General features: G+C 31.9%; 5 protein-coding genes across 5 annotated transcripts; all 5 read right to left on the reverse strand.

Annotated features, from left to right (window-relative positions):
• Positions 1-5,120: 5,120 nt before the first annotated feature.
• LOC126677396 (uncharacterized) lies at positions 5,121-8,056 on the reverse strand. Its single transcript, XM_050371984.2, has one exon. It carries the CDS (start codon positions 7,971-7,973, stop codon positions 5,214-5,216), a length of 2,760 nt encoding a protein of 919 aa, XP_050227941.1. The 5' UTR covers positions 7,974-8,056; the 3' UTR covers positions 5,121-5,213.
• Positions 8,057-9,636: 1,580 nt separating this feature from the next.
• On the reverse strand, positions 9,637-12,057 carry LOC126677409 (glutathione S-transferase T1-like). The gene is made up of 7 exons (XM_050372000.2): positions 11,880-12,057; positions 11,672-11,745; positions 11,451-11,511; positions 11,275-11,328; positions 10,804-10,883; positions 10,468-10,673; positions 9,637-10,052 (listed from the first exon to the last, which is right to left on the reverse strand). Exons 1-7 carry the CDS (start codon positions 11,942-11,944, stop codon positions 9,897-9,899), a joined length of 696 nt encoding a protein of 231 aa, XP_050227957.1. The 5' UTR covers positions 11,945-12,057; the 3' UTR covers positions 9,637-9,896.
• Positions 12,058-14,173: 2,116 nt separating this feature from the next.
• LOC126677406 (glutathione S-transferase T1-like) lies at positions 14,174-16,659 on the reverse strand. Its single transcript, XM_050371998.2, has 7 exons — positions 16,403-16,659; positions 16,224-16,297; positions 16,013-16,073; positions 15,582-15,632; positions 15,261-15,340; positions 14,639-14,844; positions 14,174-14,540 (listed from the first exon to the last, which is right to left on the reverse strand). The coding sequence occupies exons 1-7, from the start codon at positions 16,465-16,467 to the stop codon at positions 14,361-14,363; spliced, it is 717 nt and encodes a 238-aa protein (XP_050227955.1). The 5' UTR covers positions 16,468-16,659; the 3' UTR covers positions 14,174-14,360.
• A 1,085-nt stretch (positions 16,660-17,744) lies between these two features.
• Positions 17,745-19,625, reverse strand: LOC126677405 (glutathione S-transferase T1-like). The gene is made up of 7 exons (XM_050371997.2): positions 19,367-19,625; positions 19,148-19,221; positions 18,977-19,037; positions 18,839-18,892; positions 18,514-18,593; positions 18,218-18,423; positions 17,745-18,037 (listed from the first exon to the last, which is right to left on the reverse strand). The coding sequence occupies exons 1-7, from the start codon at positions 19,429-19,431 to the stop codon at positions 17,855-17,857; spliced, it is 723 nt and encodes a 240-aa protein (XP_050227954.1). The 5' UTR covers positions 19,432-19,625; the 3' UTR covers positions 17,745-17,854.
• A 117-nt stretch (positions 19,626-19,742) lies between these two features.
• On the reverse strand, positions 19,743-22,751 carry LOC126677410 (glutathione S-transferase T1-like). The gene is made up of 7 exons (XM_050372003.2): positions 22,598-22,751; positions 22,416-22,489; positions 22,244-22,304; positions 22,100-22,153; positions 21,936-22,015; positions 20,131-20,336; positions 19,743-20,056 (listed from the first exon to the last, which is right to left on the reverse strand). The coding sequence occupies exons 1-7, from the start codon at positions 22,660-22,662 to the stop codon at positions 19,904-19,906; spliced, it is 693 nt and encodes a 230-aa protein (XP_050227960.1). The 5' UTR covers positions 22,663-22,751; the 3' UTR covers positions 19,743-19,903.
• Positions 22,752-24,080: the final 1,329 nt, after the last annotated feature.

The raw sequence follows: 24,080 nt of genomic DNA on the forward strand, positions 1-24,080 counted from the left end.
TTTTAGAATTTTATTCTTCGCATATTTTTATTTAGAATTTTATTTCTATTGTATAAGCTTTTTTTATTTATTTTAGTTTTCACTTTTACTGCATTTCAAGATATTGTTTCTTTACATTTCAAAATTTTCTCTTTAATAATTTCTCCTTAAACTCGTATTCAAACTCGCGATTTGAAAAAAATCAACTTCGTTTATACAAATTTTTACATCACAATTTTATTTGTCTGAATTATTCAATATAAATCTCACAAATTCTATCATGCTGCGTAACAGACAACATTATTTTTATACTCATCACTGATCTAGAAGAATATGAAAGTGGAGGAGAACATGAACCGCTTCCGCCTTCTTTATTCAGAGTTTTCAAACTTTTACCATTATAATTATTTTCATCTAGTGGTGGATCTAAAATTTTAATAATGGGAAAAATTATATTAAAAGTTTACAAAATTAGAAAAAAATAGTAAAATTTAAATTTTATAGTGGACATACTATAATTATTAAGGTGATGAAAATATAGTATTCGGTTCTATATTTATATTTTTTTTCATAAAAATTCAAAATGATAAGGTGGGCGACTGTCCACCATCCGCGCATGCTCTTAACCCTTATTTTTCTATGATGACTCTTTTTTCAAATAAAGCCTTAAGCAAATAACGGGCAAAGAAGACCATCCATATAGATAGATATTATATAAACTTGAGACTAAATAGATTTTTTTAGAGTTCCTCTTCATATAAGAGATCATCTTGACATGGGTAAAGCTTTTTAGAGATTGGTATTGGTATTTTAAAGGGTACCGGAAAGTTTTAAACTTTAGTAGCGAGATTTTAAGGCCTCCTCTTCATATAAAAGATCATCTTCAGACTGAATGGATTTCTTAAGACCTCCTCTTCGTATAAGAGATCAGTTTGAGACTGAAAGGATTTCTCAAGAGCTCCTCTTCGTATAAGAGATCAGCTTGAGACTGAACGGGTTTCTCAAGAGCTCCTCTTCGTATAAGAGATCAGCTTGAGACTGAATGGGTTTCTCAAGAGCTCCTCTTCGTATAAGAGATCAGCTTGAGACTGAATGGGTTTCTGAAGAGCTCCTCTTCGTATAAGAGATCAGCTTAACATGGGTAAAGCTCTTTAGGGATTGATATTTTAAAGGGTACCAGAAAAGTTTAAACTTTAGTAGCGAGATTTTATTAAACCCTCAAAACTTAAAACTCTAAAAACAAATTAAAGATGGAGTGTTAAGCAAATAGCATGCGAAAAACAAGAATCAGATGGATAGATTATGTAAAGATTTAAAAAGAGTTACATGAGATTAATTGAGTGCTAAAATTAAATTTTGCGGTTTGCTAATAGAGATAAAAATATAGTATTTGATTCTACATTTATATTTTTTTTTCAAGGAATTCAAAATTATAAGGTAGGCGACTGCCCACCATTCGCTTTTTTTATATTATGATAGAGACAGTTGACATAGTTTTAATGAAGAGTAACTTGGAGTATGTGATCACTACTATAAACCTTTTGAGGAAGACATTTTCTCGTATTCGTCTGAACTATATTTGGGCTCTGAGTTATAACATGTTAGGCATTTCAAGATTTTTTTTCTGTATCTTTTCAAATTTTTCTCTTTAATAATTTCTCATTAAACTCGTCTTCAAACTCGCAATTTGAAAAAAATCAACTTCGTTTCTATAAATTTTTACATCACAATTTTATTTGTCTGAATTACTCAGTAAAGATCTCACAAATCCTATCATGCTGCGTAACAGACAACATTATTTTTATACTCATCACTGATCTAGAAGAACATGTTAGTGGAGGAGAACATGAACCGCTTCCGCCTTCTTTATTCAGAGTTTTCAAACTTTTACCATTAAAATTATTTTCATATACTGGTGGATCTAAAATTTTGATAATGGAAAAAATTATACTAAAAGTTTACAAAATTAGAAAAAAATAGTAAAATTTAAATTTTATAGTGGACATACTATAATTATTAAGGTGATGAAAACATAGTATTTGGTTCTACATTTATATTTTTTTCACAGAATTCAAAATGATAAGGTGGGCGACTGTCCACCATCCGCCCATGCTCTTAACCCTTACTTTTCTAGATGACTCTTTTTCCAAATAAAGCCTTAAGCAAATAACGGGCAAAGAAGACCACCCATATAGATAGATATTATATAAATTTGAGACTAAATTGATTTTTTTAGAGTTCCTCTTTATATAAGAGATCATCTTGATATGGGTAAAGCTCTTTAGAAATTGGTATTTTAAAGGTACCTGGAAAGTTTTAAACTTTAGTAGCGAGATTTTAAGGCCTCCTCTTCATATAAAAGATCATCTTCAGACTGAATGGATTTCTTAAGACCTCCTCTTCGTATAAGAAATCAGCTTGAGACTGAAAGGATTTCTCAAGAACTCCTCTTCGTATAAGAGATTAGCTTGAGACTGAACGGGTTTCTCAAGAGCTCCTCTTCGTATAAGAGATCAGCTTGAGACTGAATGAGTTTCTCAAGAGCTCCTCTTCGTATAAGAGATCAGCTTGAGACTGAATGGGTTTCTCAAGAGCTCCTCTTCGTATAAGAGATCAGCTTGAGACTGAATGGGTTTCTGAAGAGCTCCTCTTCGTATAAGAGATCAGCTTAACATGGGTAAAGCTCTTTAGGGATTGATATTTAAAAGGGTACCAGAAAAGTTTAAGCTTTAGTAGCGAGATTTTATTAAACCCTCAAAACTTAAAACTCTAAAAACAAATTAAAGATAGAGTGTTAAGCAAATAGCATGCAAAAAACAAGAATCAGATGGATAGATTATGTAAAGATTTAAAAAGAGTTACATGAGATTAATTGAGTGCTAAAATTAAATTTTGCGGTTTGCTAATGGAGATAAAAATATAGTATTTGATTCTACATTTATATTTTTTTTCAAGGAATTCAAAATTATAAGGTAGGCGACTGCCCACCGTTCGCTCTTTTTATATTATAATAGAGACAGTCGACATAGTTCTAATGAATAGTAGCCTGGAGGATGTGATCACTACTATAGACCTTTTGAGGAAGACATTTTCTCGTATTCGTCTGAACTACATTTGGACTCTGAGTTATAACATGTTAGGCATTCCCATAGCTGCCGGAGCATTATTTCCTGGTACCGGATTCCGTTTACCTCCATGGATTGCTGGAGCTGCAATGGTTGCCTCTTCACTCAGTGTGGTTGTGTGCTCTCTACCGTTGAAATATTACAAGAGACCCGAAATTCTGGAAAACCTTGAGATTCACGTAATCAAGATTGAATGATCTATCAATTTATGTTTATGGAAGTTGTACATATCTATCTATGTATGTATAAACAAAATTCACTTGCTAATTTTGAGGTTAGACAGTGTATGCTTGTGTCTTAGGCAACTGATAGTCTGATACAATGTCATTTATTTGACAAAAGCTTTATGCAAAGAGTGAAACATTTATCAACAAAAATTTACATAGAGCTACGGACCATCCATAAAATTGTGCCACGTGATATAATTATAATAAATAATCTAATCATTTCACATAAGAATTTCTTATCAATTTTGGATCCTTTTCGTTCAAAATCCAAATCCAAATAATTCTTAAGTGTGATATTCCACAATGATAGAATTTGTAAAAGACTTTGAAGTGATGTCAATGCTCAACAGCAATGGGTGATGACATCATCACCCGTTGCAGTGTGGAATACCCCAATTTTTATCATGTCTTCAATTATCTTTTAGTTGAAAAATAGGATAATTGATCACGAGAGTCATTAAACTTTCAATTTTTCCATTTCAGTTTTTAAACTTTAACTTTTTTTCTTTTTTATTACTATATTTTAATTTTTTTCATTTTAATTTTTTCTGGCTAAAAATAATTAAATGTAAACTGAAATTTATTTTTATTTACTTAAAACTTGTCATGTATGTATAATTTAGCCTAAAAAATCATTTTCAAACTAAAAGTATGCATGTTTGATAAATTTTCAAAGTAAAACTAACAAAATTCGACTGTCACGTGTTAAATTTTGGCTGCCAATTAGAGCAATTTTAGCCGAAAAACCAAAATGTAAAAAATATGAAAGTTTAGTAACCAAAAAGAAAAATAATTAAACTTCAATGATTGAAATGAAAAAAAAAAGTTCAATGACTGTTAAAATTATTTTACCTTGTGAAATATGTTGCAGATGGTTTTAGTTGGAACTAAAAAAAGAGAATTTGTCCAAAATACTCCGTCTTAATTTTATTTTGAAATTTTATTTTTACTTAATTTATTTTAAAAAACTGTTTAAAATACCAGTTTAGAAATGGTTGCAAAATACATTTTTTAAAAAACTTTTCAAACCGTATTGAGTTTTTTTTTTGGAACTGTTTAGAAAAAAATTCTTTAAAAACAGTGATAAATTATATAAAACTGTTTGAAATTCGTTTAACAATTGTTTAAAAACGACTTTAAATTGTAATTTTAGTAACCATTCGACATCTTGATCGTTTGAGGAAAAAAAAAATATAAATTGAGAAGCGTTGGAATATGACTAAAAATGTACGGTTTGGGAATTATTTATATTTGCTTTTTTTTCCCGGATACTTTTACAAAATCCCCTGAAAAAAGGGTAAAGTTGATCCTGAGTTTCTAACACAGGCCATGTAGCCCAATTGCTTTGTGGGCGAGGTGGTAAATAAAAGATGACCCAAATGAAATTGGACAACCCAGAACTCAATTTTAAACACATGAATCCATAAAAACAGAATTGCTCAAAAAAAGTAATGAAATTGGAAATAAAAAAGTTTACTTGCAGAAGATGAGAACTGCACGTGAAGGCTGGGACATTCGATCTGCATATACTTTCAGTTTCATTTCTTTATCAACTGTCTTAAAAACTAATCACAATCCACTATTCAATTTTCAGCACAAGGAGCTGATCCAACTTTTTAATATCTCATTATCTTTAGAATAATTAAACTCTTTGAAATCTATATCTTTTAAATTAATAAATTTAAAACACCTACCATCTTTTATTTATTAAAAGAAAAATTGTATCCACAATTATCCAATATTTAAATAAATTAAAGTAAACTCTAGTATTTGTTATAACTAAATAAAATTAACAAATTCAAAAAACTTAATTTTAACAATTCAGTCACTTGCCAACTTTCCAATTAAATTAGGGTCCAAATAAGTAGTTCATAACATAAAACTATTTCACAACTGAAAGTCCAAGTAACCAGTCTAGTCTTTGCCTTTTCAGTCTGGCAAGCGCACCAAGTCGGCCTTCGCCATCGTTGTCCTTTGCGGCGGCAGTGGTATCATCTGCGGTTTCCATCTCGCGCCTCTTCCCACCCAGTCCTCCAAAGACAGCAGATGGAACATCTTTTTGCGTAATTTCAACTGTTTCATCATCTTCGGAGTCGCTTTCTTCTGGTAGTTCGATGTCCTCACGGTTTGCATTAAGCTTCACCACTCCATCATCGGTCTGGGATTCTACCCCAGCACTTACAAACCCGACTTTCCTGCCGCTATCTTTTGCAGTTGTATTGTTGGCCAACGGGGCGGTTAACTGCCTTTCTAGAGCAGCCATTTCGTCCTCAGGGACCCCAGCTCCTTTCAGCTTGTCTTTAGCCTCATCAATGTTTAGCCTTTGATCCTTCTGCATCAAATACTCTGGCAGGATAAAGTGCGTCTGGCTATAGCTTGCAGAAACACTTCGTTTCAAACGCAACATTTCCCGGAACGTGCCCTCGTTCCCATGTTGCACCTCGAATTCATGCCACTCATTCCAGAAATCGGCATCAGATCGTGGATCAGCAAACTGAGATGCAAATACATATATGGCACGCCCACGATCAATTTCTCCCAAGTTCTTTTCCAGCTTGGCATACTTCAAACACATTGCTTTTACATCTTTGTCGGGGAGCCCGGCCTCAATGGCTTGCTCATAAATCTCTCTTGTCTTGGGGACACCAAATATCTCAGCAGCACGGGCAATATAGATTTCATACATTCCCAACTTTTCATTATTAGGGACAGCTTTAGTTGATTGATCATAAACCTGCATAGCTCGCTTTGCCAAACCACAGTCTTCTTCCAGCTTCGCATATTCAAGGTACAAAGGTTTCACCGCATCCGCAGGGGCCATGCTGATAGCATGTTCAAACAACTCTCTTGCCCGTTCCAATTTTGTCTTCCCGTATCTTTTCACAAACTTTGAAAGATATGTGACCCATAAGTCTTTCACGTGAGGGTATCTGAATATTTTCACTCCCCTTTCATATACCTTGAAAGCATCTTCAAAATATTTTTCTTCTTCTAGAAGCAAAGCATAATTGATAACAATCTGTGGTGTGGCTATTTTAAGGTCCAGTATCCGCTCATAAACTTCACGCGTGGACTCCAAGTCTCCGAGTCCCTCTTCCATGTCGACATAGAAGGTCCAGAGTCTAAGGCACTTGTGCAGCCTCATCTGTACTGGTTCATTGCCATCAGCAGCAACTCTCCGTTTGACCTCAACTGATGGTTCTGCTGTGGCCCGTCTCAACAGCTCCAGTGCAGCATTGAAGTTTTTGTGTCTAAGTTCCATTTCAGTCCATTCACACCAAATGCTAGCTAGATTATCTACAGTTTTATAGTTCACTTGCACTGCCTTGTCAAAAATTACCCTTGCATTGACAAGATCATTGTGAGTTTCATACAGCTTAGCGAAAGCAACCCACAATGTGTGGGGTTTCCCCACTGCTTTCATAGGATCAACTGTCCTGACTGCCTCGGTATAAGTCAGTATCTGCTTAGTTGGATTACCCTCAAAAAGCTTAACCCTCCTGTGCCATTGTTCCACATTATGTGGATTTTGCCGTAGAAGTACACTATTAGCCAATTCTGGCCTCCTGTCCATGAGATATTCCAACCGGGCCAGCATCAAATCTACATCTTTAACATCATGTAACCAAAATCCTTTAAGTATCGTTTTCTCAAACTTGGAATTTACTTCCAAACGAACATCTTCAAGCTTCTCGTCCTCCAGGGAATCATCTTCCTCATCACTCAAGTCTAAATTCTCCATCTTATGAGCAACCATACTCTCTTCAAACTGTGAATATGCATCAAAAATAACACTGAAATCTCTCACTGTAACCACACTAGTCATACCCTCCTCAAAAATATCCCTTGCCTTCTCAAACAACCCTGTCCTGATACAATAATCAGCAAGCGATGTCCACAAGCTGCCAACCTCATCTGTAAACTTGCTAATACCACCTCTAATAATAGCATCTACATTTAACCCAGACACCTCCTCCGCATGCCTAGTAAGCAAATCACACAATTCTAACCACAGCGTATGCTTCGTTTTCCTTTTGATCGAATAAAAGTGATCATCATTCAACACCGAAGCTAGCCTCTCCGCCGACTCTTGCCAGAGCTGAGAAGTCACCAAAAACTCAATGAAATCCTCAATATGACTAGGATCATACTTCAAGTACCTCCTATAAACCCTAAGCGAAGTCTCAATCGGAATACCCTCCTGACTCACAAACTTCAAATACAGCTCCCAAATGGGATTATGCTGCGTAACAGGCAACGCACAGAGCGCTCGATCAAAAGTTTTCCTGGCACGCGTAATCAACTGCTGCTTCGTCAAACTCTGCAAGTACATAATCCAAATTCTGGGCATTTTATGCATCGTAACCAAAGCTCTTTCAAATGTATTATTTAGGGTTTGATATTGAGAATGAATAATGGGTAAGTTGCTAACAATTTCAAGACCCTCTCTAAGATAAGCATGCCAGAGCTTATAACTACCAGGTAAAGCCTTAACTGACCTCTCATAAATCACAAACCGCTTCTTGAACGGAGCTTCACGGAGGGCCACCAGGTAGCGCCACCATAGCTTGACACTAAAGGGGGCTCGCAAGACTTCTTCTTCGTATTGAAGATGCGCTTCAGATGGGTAAAGAGTCGACATCTTGTACCGTTGCAAAGTTTTGAGGTGAGAGGGTATGACCAGGTTCGCTATTTATAATTAGCTTTTACTTTTCCTAATCCTATTAGGATTAAGCTTATTACTTGGTACAGGAAGAAGAAATAAAAGGTTTTAAAAATTTGCAAATTACGGTTTTCGGTTTTCATTTGGATTTACATCCGTAGTTAAATCTTTTTCTCATAAAAGTCCCTAAATTTCAATTTTAATTGTAATTTCACAAGCCGCTGTGTTATTATAATTTGATATCTCTAATTAACAAGCCCCGTTATCAAAATTCTGTTTTACTTGATAAAAAGAAATTATTAAATTTTGAATTCAAAAAAATGAGTATCCATGGTTAATTTTCTTCTCAATGCAAATAGTGCAAGATGAAATTAGCAGAAATCATTTAAAAAATTGAATCGGACAATAAAACCATACTGGACTAACATTGCAGCTATGTTCGGATATTTAATGATTATGGTTTGGTTCTGTTTGTAAATGTATAAAAATCCGGTGTTTGATTTGGTTTGTACATTTTAAAAACCGAAATATATATATTTGCACTTTTTAGTCTTTATTCCTTAATTATAGTTCACACATAAGGTACTAAATTTCATACAATAGATAAATATGCTAATAAACATAAACATAAATGTAAAATTATTTTACAATAGTTTTTAATATTTAAATTAATTTAAGATAAAAATATTAAAAGATAAAAATTTCATTTTTTTTAATCGAACCGAATTGAACCAAACTTTTTGGTTCAGTTTCATGTAATCTGAATTTATAGTTTGGTTCGGTTTGAAAGTTTAACAAACTCTTGTTTAACAAAAATCCGGTGAAAATTGTTGGATTGGCAACCGGATAGTGACATGTCATAACGAACAAGATTGTGACACGTCATCATTTTTCACCGGATTTTTGAACGGCGTAATTAAAATAAGAAAACGTGTAAAGTTTATGAATTTTTATAACATTACCCCTATTTAAAATATCTAAAGAATAGAACTAATTATTAAATTTATTTTATAATATTAAATTATTAAATGTTATGCATATAAAAATATTTGAAATTAACAATATTAAATCTATAAATACTATAAAATAATTTATAATAAATTTTGAAAATTGAAAATAAAAATATATATGAGAAAAGATTGAGATGTAAATTAAGAAAAAGGAAAAAAAGGAAAAGGAAAAGGAAAAAAATAAATAACTTTATATAAATAATATTGTCCTTATAAATTTTTGGAGTTCATTTGCAAATTGCACCTATTTTAGTTAGATTTGCAATTTCTCAAATTATAACTAAAACCAATTCCAAAATTTCAATTTCAAAAATTGTATCAATGCATTCATTCATTACAAACACAAAAATTTGGAATTGTAAATGAATTCTACATAATTTTAAAAAAATTATTCAGGGGAACTTAAATTCTCTTTTAATTTTTTTGAACCAACTGGATTCAAAACCATGAACCAGAATTTGCAGGTTTCATTGCTATAATACAGAAACCTGCCGGTTATGAACCGTGAGTCCGTGACCTAATCTGCTATATCTCGTTGTTTTTCTTAACGAAAAACATATATTATCATCTTCATTGTCACTGATTTTTAAATTCATAGCTTGTACCTGATATAATATGTATGTTCACACGAGTTATATGAAGCCGGCAGATATATTATGACTTCATAGGACATACCAAAATATTTCATTACATCGAAATGAGATTTAACATGAACTACATGGCATAGATTTATTCAGCATTAACATTGAACTGCTACAACAGAACAATTTTCTTAACATACAGAGACATCTGACTACAGTATCTTTCCAACAAACAAAAAGGCAGCACCATTTTTATTCTTCAAACACTCCAATGCTGCATCCACGCGAGACTAAGCTTCACTCTTCCGGACTCATGCTGACTTCTGCTTCAGCATTGCACAGAAACCGTATAGAGTTTCATGAATGTCATCGAAGTGAGCTTTCGTTGCATTTTTAACATCATCCACCCATTTCTGAACTTTCTTGTGTGGTTCCATGATACGTTTGCGGTCTTCTTCTTTCAGAGTCTATCAATATTTCAAGAAATTAATATCCATGTGAACAAAAATTGCTCTGCTCGCAAGTTAAAAGAACAAAAAAGGGTTTGAATGCAAATAAGATTAGGAAGTATAATGTGAAGTTAAAAAAAATTATAATTCTAGTCACCAACTGAAAATCTGATCCATCAATGCTATGTGAAATGCCGAAATCCAAAAATGTATTCTAATGGCCACATCAGCGCCAATTGACCAGTTTTCAATTGTTGATTCAAATTGCAAAGGAGATTTAAGTTTGTGTTTGTAATTGCGAAAAATTAAAGTTCGCATTAAAATTGCAAAACAGGCTATGGTTTTATGACTGTATTTGCATTTAATCCAGAAGAAATTAAAGCAAACAATCAACCCCACCTTATAGAGATTTGAATGGACAACAAATGGTTACCTCAAATTGCAGGATTTCACAGACAAGGCTGAGATCTGCTATCGATGGTTTGTCTGCTCCGAGCAAGAATGAGCCATTATCATTGAGGAAAACTGACTCAATCGTAGACAGAGACGAAGATAAAAGCTTCTCGCCTTCAGCAGCTCCTTCTTCGCTTACGGGAAATCCAAATACAGGACCCAGTGTTGTGTTTAGACTAAACAAAACTGCAAGGAATAGGCAACAGATCAATCTCCCATATCATACCAGAAAGTAAGACATGAACATAATTCTATCAGGCTCGGTGCAACAACTATAACCGAAAAAGAATACTAGCTACGAGATCTTAGGAAGCACCTGAACCACGGCGTAGATTAGAGTGGTGCCAGTCCAACACAGCGTGAACCTTGGCTCTCTTTTGAAGATCACTTGGATACCTAAGGCAAAAGTTTTCAAAGTTAAATGCTTAGGGAAATAAACATTAGATTGAAATTATGTTAACATGTTGTATATTCACAACATAAATCTTCCAATAACATAGGACCTAGTAACTCAAGAAGTCCAATAATTTGCAGCTTTTACCAGTACCGACTAAAACTTTTAAATGTGTCAACTACAACCTTATTTCAACAATTTTATTCCAATTATAGCTAAATCCGCTTCATTGAATTACTCGATTCAATTGGGCGAATTAGATTACTATTGAAAGAAAATACTTCAAATCAAGCTATAACAATACAGATATTATGAAATTAAAAGCTCTCAATTACTAATTTTGCGATAACATAATCGAGAAATTGAGTGCAGGAAACAAGCAACTGTTCTTACCAGTGATCTGCAACTCCAGGGAATGCAGAGGCAAGATAAATAAGTATAGCATGGCTGAAAAAGTTAGGGAAAAAAAGTAAGGTTAGAAATGGATTATAAGATATCAATTGACTAATTACTGTAGCAAATAGGAAATAGCAATTTTAACCCTAAATTTGCAAAGAACTTGATGATACCTCTCATATAGGTTAAAATCTCCATGAGAAATAGCTGGTACTTGCCCCAAAGGATTGATCTCTGAAATCATCATCAATAACACAAAAATTGCTTAGTTCATACTTAATTTTTCACTGTAACAAACACATATTCTCATTATATTAAATAAATCTAGCAACTAACTAAATTGTGTATACTATAATATAAACTAAAATTATGAAGATGAGGCTTGAAACAGTACCTAAAAATTCAGGGGTCTTTTGCTGCTTTGTAGTCAAGTCAATGAAGACCTCCTCAAATTCTATACCAGCAGACCTTCACAATTTCAAAAAAAAAAAAAAAACATTTAAGTAATAATCAAAATTTGCTAAAGTTGATCGTTAAAATTTAACTTAAACATAACTCAAAACAGACTGAAATGCGAAAGTTAAACAGAAGTGATGAATTACTTGCAGAGAAGGAGAACAGCGCGTGCTGGCTGAGACAGACGATGCACGTAAACTTTCAGCTCCATTTTTGCTTCACTCGCTGATCACTCACTTTCTTTAAAGCTTCACTCGCTCGTTCACTCACTCACTCACTCACTCACTCACTCACTCGTTGTGTTTGTTTTGCAATGTGTGAAGCGACTAGAGGGCCCGAATATATAGCAAAAGAAAAAGGGAAAAGATGAAAAGATTTTTTTAATTTCAGACCGAATTTAACTTTATGCATTTTAAGTGGTCTCTACAATACCTTACTAAACATTTTAAACAAACTTTTTTTTTGACATTTTAAACAAACTTTAATAAAGAGATTTGCTTTTACAACCCAAAGTATTGGGTGGGGTAATAAAACTCAACTCAACTCAACTCTCTTTCTCCATAAAAATATAGTGTTTTTTTTTTTACTAAAGATAGAATTCATTAATGAAAATTTATTTATATTTATAAAATTAATAAATTTTTAAATTCTACTACGGATATATTTTGATAAAAATATAAAATTATCCATAGAATTTCTTTAAAAATAAACATCCTTATCTTTTTGGGTAACACGTAAAAATTGATTATTTTATTGGTCCATTACTATTATTAACCAATACTGTCTTGTTGGCGCATTATTGTCTCAGCGAACAGTCTTAACAAGTTGGAGCCTACCAGTGTAAAATTTTAATATGCATTTTTTTTATTAATATTTGTTTGTTTTTTTTTAAACAGAGATAGGACTACATTATTACAAACAAACTATAGATATACTACTATTTATAAATTTAACCGCCATTCACGCCATCCACATTGTTTATGTTGAATACATCGCTATTCCGAACTCGCCAAATATGGCGGACGATGCCGCAGCCGCTTGCTTCTGACGCTTCTGACGCTTCGAACCTTCCTCCAAATATTCTTCAATATCTTCATCTTTTTTTTGTCCATGAGGGAATTTGAACCCACGCCCCCTTGGACTTGATGCCTCACTCTTAGCCAACTGAGCTAGAGGTCATTGGCTTTTTATTAATATTTGTAAAATGTTGTTTTTTTTTATTAATATTTTGATATTTAAATTTTCCTAATAAGTGTACAAAAATATTGTAAACTGAAATAAAACGTGTCGTGCTGCTGAGGTAGCAACATTTAAAAGTTACCATTTTCAAATTTCAATAAATGATTGTTGGGTGGATAAATATGACAATCACATAGACCAATGATACGTGTCACAATCAAATGACCACACCCTCCACTTGTTTTGTCTATTTGGTCATGGTTCTAGTGATTATGCAGCATCTTCTTCACATTTCACATTACTCCTAATAGTATATGCTTTTTAGTCCAAAAACATTGGGTAAAATCCATATTTATTTTGTCAACTTTTTTCTTTTCTTTTTCCTAGATCTACCATCATTACTTGTATAATTAACTCATGAATAAAAGTAGAAATATAAATGAGATTTAATATAAAACTGACAGTATTATGAAAAAAAAAACTTAAAAACTACTTCCTCCATCCCAAAAGAATTGTCCATTTTGATAAAAAAAATTATCCCAAAATTTTTATCCACTTCCTAAAAATAATAACTTTAAAAATCAATCTTCCTAGTCTATCTTTATTTAAATTCTACTAATAAAATAAATTGAAAATGGACCCACATTAAATAAAGGTATAACAAAAAATTAGAGAAAAATTTATAAATTCCATAACAATAATTATCTTTTCATATACTAATAAATGGCAAAGTTGACAATTCTATTGGAACAAGGGGGAGTATAATCATAAATATTTTAGTTATACATCTATAATTTTTTGAAAATAAATTAAATAACTACAACAAGTTCAAAATTATATCTTATGTTATAAAAAACCCTAACCATTTAGCTCTTTTTTTTCGCTCTAACTTTATAAAATTGTCAATTATACTCAAACTAACAACTTTTATTTTCAATTGTACTCAATTGGCATCTTTTTCATTAAAAAGAATTCAAATAAATCATTGATTTTAAATTTTTTAAATGAAAAAGAGTTCAAATAAGTTATTTATAAAGATTTTTTTGAATTTTTTCCGAATGAAAAAGAGTCTAATTTATAAAATTGAGTACGATTGTATTGAAACCTAAAGATGCGGATTTGGATACAATTGACAATTTTACAACGTCGGGTGAAATTGAAAAAAAAGGTCTGAGATTTTTTTGAACATTAAACTTTTAATATAACAATAATAATAAACATTTTGTTACTTTTCAACTGAATAAACAAAAAAAAATATATATAGCATAAAATCAAACCGATTTAGTTGTATAGTTGGATTGGTTCTATTTTTACACAGCTGCAGCATCTATAATATATTAATGCAAGATATCATAAAATTGTCGCCCAAAATGTTGCACAAAATGTTACACAAAAATCAAATAAAAGTCGATAATTATTGAATACTGCAATGCTATTGACATGCATGACTAGGCTTCACTCTTCTCTCCTGCTGGCTTCTGCTTCTGCTTCAGCATTGCGCTGAATTTATAAAGGGTATCATGAACTTCATCAAAATGAGATTTTGTTGCATCCTTTACATCCTCAATCCACTTCTGAACTCTTTTGTAAGGTCCCAGAATTCGGCTGCGGTCATCTTCATCCAGAAACTACACCGAACAAATAAGCAGCAATATCACTAAAATTATACGGAATGTCTCAAACCCCGCCTTACAACAACTGAATATTAAAAAAATCATATGCTCACCTCAAATTGCATGATCTCACAGACCAGGCTGAGATCTGCTACTGATGGTTGCTCTGCTCCAACCAAGAATGGTCCGCTATCGGTGAGCCAAACCGTGTCTATAGTATTCAGAGCACACAATAAAAGCTTCTCGCCTTCAGCAGCTGCTTGCGGGTTCAGTGGCAAGCCGAATGCAGGAGCTAGTTTTGTGTTTAAAACATACAAAACTGGAAGACAAAAGGCAACACATAACAGACCATCAGAAAAGGTAAATGTAGCAAGCGCATTAGCTTAGCAAAATACACATGAATGTAGTCACACCACACGAGCAATTTAGTGGACGATTCAGAATACGAAATAAACTAATTAGATCTATAAAATCAAGCCAAAGGGGAGTCATTGTACTGCACCCATGGAAGCTCATACTAGATTTGCCATTATTTTGAGTAAAACCCAAATATTAAGGCTATGAATTGATCTTCACAATCACTATAACATGGTCTATAAAGCCCGGATCTAATCCTAATTTTCATCCAAAAAGAAGATATTTTCTTAAGTATCATTTGAAGACATAAACTTGTTTCTATTAGGTTGAATGCAGCATTACATATGAATATAAAAAAATTAAGGCCTGATGAAGCACCTGAACCACGGCGTAGATTGGAGTGATGCCAGTCCAACACAGAATGAACCTTGGCTCTTTTTTGAAGATCACTTGGATACCTATAAAAAAAGAGGAAAATTGTCAAAAGTCAAATGCCAGAAATGAGTATTAGTTTGAAATTACTTTGATTTAATTTACTATCCAAACAATAATGTTGCCGCTAGATGTACACATGTGACATGTGTATTGTCAATTATTAAATCTGTCCTGTTTCAACTCAATCACCACCGACAATTGATGAGATTCATGCGATATACGACATTATGAAACTAAAAGCAATGAATTAGCAAATCCGCTTACCAGTGATCTGCAACTCCATATACAGATGCGAGATAGATATAGATTGCATGGCTGAAAAAGAATGGACAAGAGAGAGACGTATGAGTAAGTAAACATGAAAAAACATGAAGCAAAGGCAGACCGATTATAGTAAAACCAAACAAACTGCAAACACAAGTTTTTGCTTCATTTTCATAACATAAGTGCGTCAACTATCTCGATTCATACATTCATCAATGCATCAGAGAAATCAAATCACCAAGTTATAAACTCTGGTAGTACATGTTTTCTATAGTAATCTTGTTCATGTATCGGAAAAGCGATAGTGAATTAGAATCTTCCTGCCTTCCTTAATAGTTACATCAACAGATAAACAAGAAATAGAATAGCCATCAACACAATTAACCACAAATCAGTTTGTGCAGAACAACTAAATTAAGATCATCTATTACCTTTCAAATAGCTTAAAGTCTACATGAACAATAGCTGGTACTTGTCCCATGGGATTTATCTCTGAAATCATTGACATCGATCAATAAAAACAGTAAATTCAATTGGTCAACATAAAAAAATGAGAATACTATATGATATGAGTATTATAAAAACAGATCTGAAGGTAAACACATTTTATATGATTCACTATGAAATAGTAATTAAAAATACCTAAGAATTCAGGAGACTTGTGCTGCCCCTTGGTTAAATCTATCGAGATCTCCTCAAATTCAATTCCATTCATCCTTCAAAACCAAATTTGTGATCATCAGTTAGTTACTGCTAAACATCATACAAATTGATCCAAATTAACATATAAAACAGATTGAAATAAGAGGTTAATTAATTACTTGTTGAAGATGAGCAGAGCGCGTGATGGCTGGGACACGCGATGAACATAAACTTTCAGCTCCATTTTTCTTCTCTGTGTGGCTGTTTATTTCTTGTGGTGTGTGAAGCGAGTATGGGGTTTTATACAGTACTGGATTGGCAATTATTATGCTTCTTTTCTTTCTTTTTTTGTTTTAATTTGATGCTGATTATTCAACGATGGTGACGGTAAGGGTGACGCACCAAGTATCGGAATCGAAGGTTGAATTTTAATTATTTTATACTGCCCGCCATTGCCGTCCTCATTAAGCTTCAATTTATATCAGCTGTCGACATGCAGATCATAAATGAATTTGTGGATATTTTGGAGGTTAATTTTCATTCAAACAGAAAGAAAAAAGAGTAGAGTCTGAAAATATTAAAGATATATTTTTACCGATTAGTATCCTCTCAAGTTGATTGAACATGACCTATCATATTCAATCAATCTACACCATTCATTACAAAATGAACGGTGTAAATTAACTAAACATAGTTTATGCTTTTTCAATTTTCACCATTCATTTTGTAATGAATGGTGTAAATTGATTGAACATGACAGATCATGTTCAATCAAGTAACTTGAGAGGATCTTGATCCTATTTTTACAACTAATTACTAATATGAACTAAAAACATAAGTGACCAACTCATTTCCTTCATGGATATGCAAAGTCCGAGGAAGATATTCAGTCGGCAATAGAAATCATAATTTTTGATACGGTTCGCTTATCGTGTCGTTTATTACTTGCGACTTGTATACATTAAACAAATGTGTAATTGGATGATCCATGTAGTGGCTAAAAAGTCACTATTTAAGAGCTATTTCAGTAAATTTTGTTATCGATAATAAATGTGCTTCTATTTTTCGAAATTAATGCAACTGCTATTTGGTCAACAAAAATATTAATTGAAAATATGTTCAAATTTCAAATTCAGGATTTGATGAATATATTTAGGCATTATTACAACGAGACAAGTTGAAAATAGAAGTTTTAAGGATGCATATAACGTACAAAAATTTACATCACTTCAAGTCTTCCGGTTTATTGGTGCTGCCTAAATTTCATTCTCTATATTACATCGTTTTGTTTTTAGTAGATCAAATGTTCGAGTTTAATTTTCTTTTTTTATATTTTGTATCGGTTGATTTACATTGCATTTCGATGATTCTATCAGTATATTTCTACCTTAGGCCAAAAAAATCTTATTTTAACAATTAGTTCACAATTTTAGAAACTAATCTAATTATATCAATTTCTTTGTTTTCAAAATGCCGTAAAAGCATCTATAAAAGTATAAAATATAAATAGTGAACATGGAATTACTCCAACAAGGCAATGATGCTCAAAGACATATTGAACATAAAATTACTACAGATACTTAACAAACAAAGAGTCATTAACAGCTCCTATTCCATTGAACATTATACTGCTATTGAATGCAAGAGTAAGCATCTTCTGACTTATGCTTTAGCATTGCACTAAATTTATAAAGGGCATAATGCACTTCATCAAAATGAAGTCTTGTTGCATTCTTTATGTTCTCAATCCACTGTACAATTTTCTTGTATGGCTCCAGGAACCGATTGCGCTCGCTTTCATCCAATATATAAACCTATCTTTCTCAACTAATTAATTACCTCTCGTACTAGAAAGGAAACTGCACGGAAAATTCTTACCTAGGCCACGTTCATGAATAATGCATGGACTAACCAATTAACTTCTAATCGGTTGAGTCTATGCATTATCTATGGACCCTGTCTAGGTAAGAAATTGGCATGAAACACAGGCTTACCTGGAGTTGCATGATTTCACAAACGAGGCTGATATCGGCTATTGATGTCTTATCTCCTCCAACCAAGAATGGTCCGCCATCAGCGAGCCAAACAGACTCTATCTGTGACAGAGATGAGCACAAAAGTTTCTCACCTTCAGCAGCTGCTTTTGGGTTCAAGGGCAACCCAAATACAGGACCTAGTGTTCTGTTGAGGCCATATATAACTGGGAGGAAAATTTAGCTACCAAATCAATCTCAATCAGTTGATCAAATAGAAAAAAAATACAGTAGGCAAACAATCTTTTATCAAGCACCTGAGCCGCGGCGTAAATTGGAGTGATGCCAGTCCAACACAGAATGGATCTTGGCTCTCTTCTGAACATCAGTTGGATACCTATCAATTGAAGACGCAGCCAGTCAAAAAGTTCAGGCACCGCTCCGATTGAGCGTTTTGGAAAACTATGAATTTTAGTAAATGAGGGACATTCTCATAACTTTTTATCCTACAGCAAACAACTGATTTTATTTAAATCTACAAATTTTGTTCATCTAAAATGGCTCAATCTAAACAGTACGTTATTTTCAGGCTATAAACTTTATATTAAACTTAAATTTACTTGCTTTTATGTCTCTACTTACCAGTGATCTGCAACTCCAGGAAACACAGAGGCAAGATATATAAGTATAGCATGGCTGAAAAAATATTTAAGAAAAAATTAATTGTATAATATATAGTTTAGCAACATTAAGATCTGAATGTTTTTAGATCATATATACCTCTCAAATAGCTTAAAATCTCCGTGAGCAATAGCTGGGACTTGCCCCATAGGATTTATCTCTGATTAAATCATTATCATCGTCATGTAAAATTTAAGGGCATGAGAAAATATTTACTCATCAATCATGAATCAAACTATAAGAATCATACAGATACAATATAATTTATACCTGTGAAATCAGGAGATTTGTGCTGTCCTTTAGTTAAATCTATCACGATTTCCTCAAATTCGATTCCATTAATCCTTCAAATCAACAGATATATTAATCAAGAATCAAATAATTTAAAGTAAGAACAAATTCCAGAATAAAAAAAGTAAATAATAACTCGAAGTTTTAATCATAAATGAAACTTATCAGATTGCAATAATTGAATGTATAATCATTTACTTGCAGAAGATAATTAAAGCGCGCGATGGCTGAGACAGCGGATGCATATAAAGTTTCAACTTCATTTTTCTCTGTACGGTACACCCCTGTTCTAGTTCACTTTCTATGGCTCAAAGAAAAAACTGAATTCGTTTAACTTTTTTGATTAATTATGCAATTATAGCTCTTTCTATACAATTTGCAGGTATTATATTTGATAGTAGTGGATGATGATGCGATACCGGATAGGCAATAATACAAATTCATGTCACCATTCTTTTAATTTATTCATTTTTCATAGTGTTAGATAGCAAAAGAAATGGTGTGGGAGTTGGTATATGTAAATAGAATGTCAAAATCACGAGAAATACTTGTGTGAACTTAGTTCGACTCGGAATACAGCAAAAACATGTTTTTATTCATTTTCAAACACACTTCGAATAGTGCTCCAAGAGAACAATAATCTGATAATGCTTAACACAACACACAAAAACAAGACTCTTAATTCATAAAAGTTCTCAATTCTGTTTTCATCCAAAGCCAAAATTAAGCCTCTCCTTATTCAATCTGCTTCAGATCATTCATGAACTGATGCATGGTCTGATGAACTTCATCAAACTGAGGTCCCGTCGCATTCTTTACATCGTCAATCCATTTTCGAACTTTCGGGTATGGCTTCAGTATACGATTGCGATCATTTTCATCCAAAACCTATATAAATTCAAGAAACCAATCTCCATTAGTAAAATTTCCAAGTTCTTCAAGAAAATGAAATATATAATTACCTCGAGTTCTAGTATTTCACAAACAAGGCTGAGATCCGCTATGGATGGTTTATCTCTACCGGTCAAGAATGGTCCGTGGTCAGTAAGCCAAACCGATTCTATGTTTGACAGAGACGAGTTTAGAATTTTCTCGTCTTCAAGAGCTGCTTGTGGGTTCAGGGGCTTGCCAAATATAGAAAATAGATATGAATGTAAGACGTACATAACTGGAAGGAAGCAGCAAAATCCATCATGAGAGGCAAATTTATAATATCCATGCATTAGCAACTAATTTACTGAAGCTTTACAAATTAATTAAGCATAAATATTGAAACAGCAGTACTGGGCAGTAGAGGAGCTTGAACTTTTACTCGAAAGAAAAAAGAGACAATTATTAAAAATTATCAAATATTTATTCTCATTTTTTTTTAAATTTAATCAAACCAGCTACGTTTGTTTTTTTGTTAATTCAATCTAGTTTTAATTTTTTAACACTAAAATTAAGTGAGATTATTTAATATTGAAAACATGAGCTATAATTCAAATAGCTCAACGCTAGATAGCAATTTGCTAAGTTGTGGTTCTTTTTCTCCCACAATCATTCCTTACACCAGTTATTATAATTAATAATTTCATTCACGCAAATTAAATCCCCTAATTTTTTATGGCGTTTGATCAAATTCAAGACAGTCCTTTGTCTGTTAAGTGCAGACAGACAAGTTGGTCAAATAATCTCATTGTCATAATTAAATTTTAATTTGATCCATAAGCTTATTTTCTTTCGTAAAAGTACATCAAATAAAATTCAAATAATTTGTTAAATATGGCTTATGTTTATTCATAAAATTATAAATTATTTATGATTATTTACAATTAGCACAATCTTTAACTATTATAAATAATCAGTTAAATATTTAAGCACAATATTTTAAAATTAATTTCAATTTTTACGTTTTAATGTATTTTTTGAAAAAAAAAATAAGGGATCAAAATAAATGTTATTTTGATAATTAAATTCTGTAAGTAAGTTAACTAACTGAAAAAAAATTACTACATTTGATCAAATATTAAAGACCTAATCACTCAAAAACCCCTCACCTTTAAACTTTTTTTCAATTCCACCCCGACGTTGAAAATTTGTCAATTTTACCCACTTTTAAATTTTCCGTTTTCAATTGTACCCCAATATTTTAATTTTTGTTAATTTTTTTACTTAAATGATGAAATCATTCAATTAATTAAATCTAAACATGAAATTAAATTCTTTTTTATTCAAAAAAGTACAAATAAGTCCTTTATTTTTAAAAACTAAATAAAAACCATAATCAAATTAACACTAATTTAAATTCTTAATTAATTTAACTAAATTTAAATAAATTTTAAAAATATACAATCAATATATGTGAGACATGGAGAATGTTTTAAACAAATTTTCAAACGCAAAAGACGTTAATTTAATTTTTCAGGGTACAATTGAAACACAAAAATGCAAAATAGGGTAAAATTGACAAATTTTCAACGTCAGGGTATGATTGAAAAGGGGCTAAAAGGTCGGGGTTTTTTAAAACATTAGGCCAATATTAAAAGAAAAACTTTAACTTTTTAAATGTGAGAGAGACTTATTTTTATTTTAGCCTAACGACTTCTAAAAATGAAGTTATGGGGGAAGAAACAAAACAGATGACCCTTCCTAGAAAGCAATGTACATAGACAACTAGACGTCTAGACACTATCCCTACAAGACCTCTGGCCGGTGGAGGGGAGGCGGCCGTCTACCCACGGTCCCCTGCACCGCCGCCCCAGTACTGGACAAAAAATTGAAATACCTGCGCCGCGACGTAAATTGGAGTGATGCCAATCCAAAACAGAATGGATCTTGGCTCTCTTCTGAACATCAGCTGGATACCTTTAGTTTAAGGGCAAATGTGTCAATACCTGGATTACAATTTTATACTAAATAAAAAAAGGTTGAAGATGATCAGACTCTTACCAATGATCTGCAACTCCAGGAAAAGCAGAGGCAAGATACATCAAAATTGAATGGCTGAAAATGTCAATTATACACCAGAAATTACCAAAAAGTACATTGGACCAACAATTTCATTTCAATTTAACCTCTGAGTTTAGATCATACCTCTCAAATAGCTTAAAATCTCCATGAACAATAGTTGGAATTTGCCCCACAGGATTAATTTCTATAATCATATCATATCCAAAAGAAAAAAAGAAGTCATTTTATGGTTTATTTTCAACTTTTAACTAATTAATTAATATGTAAAAAAAAAAAAAGTATTTGCAGTTAATACCCAGGAATTCAGGAGATTTATGCTGTCCCTTAAGCAAGTCAATCACAATCTCCTCAAATTCTATTCCATTAAGCCTTCAAAAATTGTTTGAAATCGTGTAGTTAGCTATAAAAAGATTCGATCTAGAAAAAAGATTATAAACAGAAGAAATTGAATTAATATAAAGAAAAGAAATAAATTACTTGCAGAAGATGATCACAGCTCGAGCAGGCTGAGATAATGGATGCGTATAAATTTTTAAAGCCATTTTTCACTTTCACACTCTTGTTATTGCTTCTGTGTTTGGCAGCAATATTATCCAGCAATCTATATATGTTTATATACATGGCTTACAGAATAAATTGAAGATTAACGTTGATTTTATTATTATTATTATTATTATTATTATTATTAATATTGTCAGGAACTTTTTATCTAAATTAAATTTGTCATGTAGTTCTCATATTTCATACATTATGAAATTTATGTGAGAGAAGCACATGATGTGTCGGGCTATAATTTCAAAATATTGCTAGTTTTTTTATTATTTGAGCAATCTGTTTCTTTTCCAATTATGTGACGTCATCTTTATAACAAATTGACGCATGTTTAAAAATTAAAATATTTTCTTTTTGTGCATTTTATATCATTAGATATTTTAACTTCCAAACGTCTTATTATTATTGCGTTTAACGAATGGAGTGCTATTCTAATAATCAAAACAATCTTAACCTGTCAATGAGCTAAAAGGCTTAAATATTTAAAATTATATTTTATTTTTAACTTTTTTATTTATTGTTCAAATTTTAAAAAGATTATTAATTTTAGCCTATTTTTTAATTTTAATTTTAATTTTTATTTTAGTATTTTTATTTTTCAAATTATAGTGAAAAAGAGTCTAAATATACCAGTTATATTATTTAATATTATTCCAATTTATTTTTTTATCATCAATGATCCGAACATGAAGGGAATATTTCAATTTTTTTCAATTCAATATAAATAAATGGTTACAACTGAAAATAAAATTAAAAAATGAGTTAAAATTAATAATTTTAAAACTAGACCATAAATACTTTTTAGTGATTAAACCTTGTTGAAATGATATAAGTGTTTGAATTGTATTGCACTAGAACAGTTAGTTCACTTCCGGCTACTAATGTTCTCTTTTTCAAAAAAGAAATCGTCAGCAAAAATATCAATCATATTCAAAAGAAAGTTAATTTTATTTAAATATAAGTATCTTAAAAAGACATTACATTTTTTAATTATTGAATTTACATTCTTAGTCTGGGAGCTTTGACCTGGTTGGCAAAACTCCTAAAACATCCTTCTCAGCAGCCAGTGGGCTGATTTAAAAAAAAAAAATTACAATTAATTTCCGCTAACTCCCGCTAAGAAGTAAAATAGGTCTATCTTTAGCAAAAAAAAGTTTACATTCTTATTTTTAAAAATAAATTGATCAAATTTTGAAAAGTCCGTTTTAATTTAAACTAATTACTTAGTTTTGTTAGGAAAAAAAAATTGTGGTCCAACTTTTTGATATTTTGAGCAAATTACTCTTAAATCACTCCAATTTATTATAATTTACACTTTCGTCATCCTGTTTATAAATCAAACTATATAGTCGACCATTTTTATTTAAGTTAATGTCTAATCCTTCTTATTATTTGTGGCGTAAGTCAA

This window comes from Mercurialis annua, linkage group LG4 (genome assembly GCF_937616625.2).
Source record: "Mercurialis annua linkage group LG4, ddMerAnnu1.2, whole genome shotgun sequence".
Classification (NCBI taxonomy): domain Eukaryota; kingdom Viridiplantae; phylum Streptophyta; class Magnoliopsida; order Malpighiales; family Euphorbiaceae; genus Mercurialis; species Mercurialis annua.

What these genes read in the sequence shown, in the direction of transcription:
- LOC126677396 (XM_050371984.2), bottom strand. Translation starts at nt 7,973, where the DNA reads ATGTCGACTCTTTACCCATCTGAAGCGCATCTTCAATACGAAGAAGAA.
- LOC126677406 (XM_050371998.2), bottom strand. Translation starts at nt 16,467, where the DNA reads ATGGAGCTGAAAGTTTATGTTCATCGCGTGTCCCAGCCATCACGCGCT. An exon ending in CAAGTCTCCTGAATTCTTAG is followed by an intron (nt 16,074 to 16,223) that starts GTATTTTTAATT and finishes CAATGATTTCAG; the next exon opens with AGATAAATCCCATGGGACAA. An exon ending in GTGAGATCATGCAATTTGAG is followed by an intron (nt 14,541 to 14,638) that starts GTGAGCATATGA and finishes TGTTCGGTGTAG; the next exon opens with TTTCTGGATGAAGATGACCG.
- LOC126677405 (XM_050371997.2), bottom strand. Translation starts at nt 19,431, where the DNA reads ATGAAGTTGAAACTTTATATGCATCCGCTGTCTCAGCCATCGCGCGCT. An exon ending in CAAATCTCCTGATTTCACAG is followed by an intron (nt 19,038 to 19,147) that starts GTATAAATTATA and finishes TGATTTAATCAG; the next exon opens with AGATAAATCCTATGGGGCAA. An exon ending in CCTGGAGTTGCAGATCACTG is followed by an intron (nt 18,594 to 18,838) that starts GTAAGTAGAGAC and finishes TTCAATTGATAG; the next exon opens with GTATCCAACTGATGTTCAGA.
- LOC126677410 (XM_050372003.2), bottom strand. Translation starts at nt 22,662, where the DNA reads ATGGCTTTAAAAATTTATACGCATCCATTATCTCAGCCTGCTCGAGCT. An exon ending in TAAATCTCCTGAATTCCTGG is followed by an intron (nt 22,305 to 22,415) that starts GTATTAACTGCA and finishes ATATGATTATAG; the next exon opens with AAATTAATCCTGTGGGGCAA. An exon ending in CCTGGAGTTGCAGATCATTG is followed by an intron (nt 22,016 to 22,099) that starts GTAAGAGTCTGA and finishes CTTAAACTAAAG; the next exon opens with GTATCCAGCTGATGTTCAGA.
- LOC126677409 (XM_050372000.2), bottom strand. Translation starts at nt 11,944, where the DNA reads ATGGAGCTGAAAGTTTACGTGCATCGTCTGTCTCAGCCAGCACGCGCT. An exon ending in GATTTTAACCTATATGAGAG is followed by an intron (nt 11,329 to 11,450) that starts GTATCATCAAGT and finishes TAACTTTTTCAG; the next exon opens with CCATGCTATACTTATTTATC. An exon ending in TAATCTACGCCGTGGTTCAG is followed by an intron (nt 10,674 to 10,803) that starts GTGCTTCCTAAG and finishes TATTCCTTGCAG; the next exon opens with TTTTGTTTAGTCTAAACACA.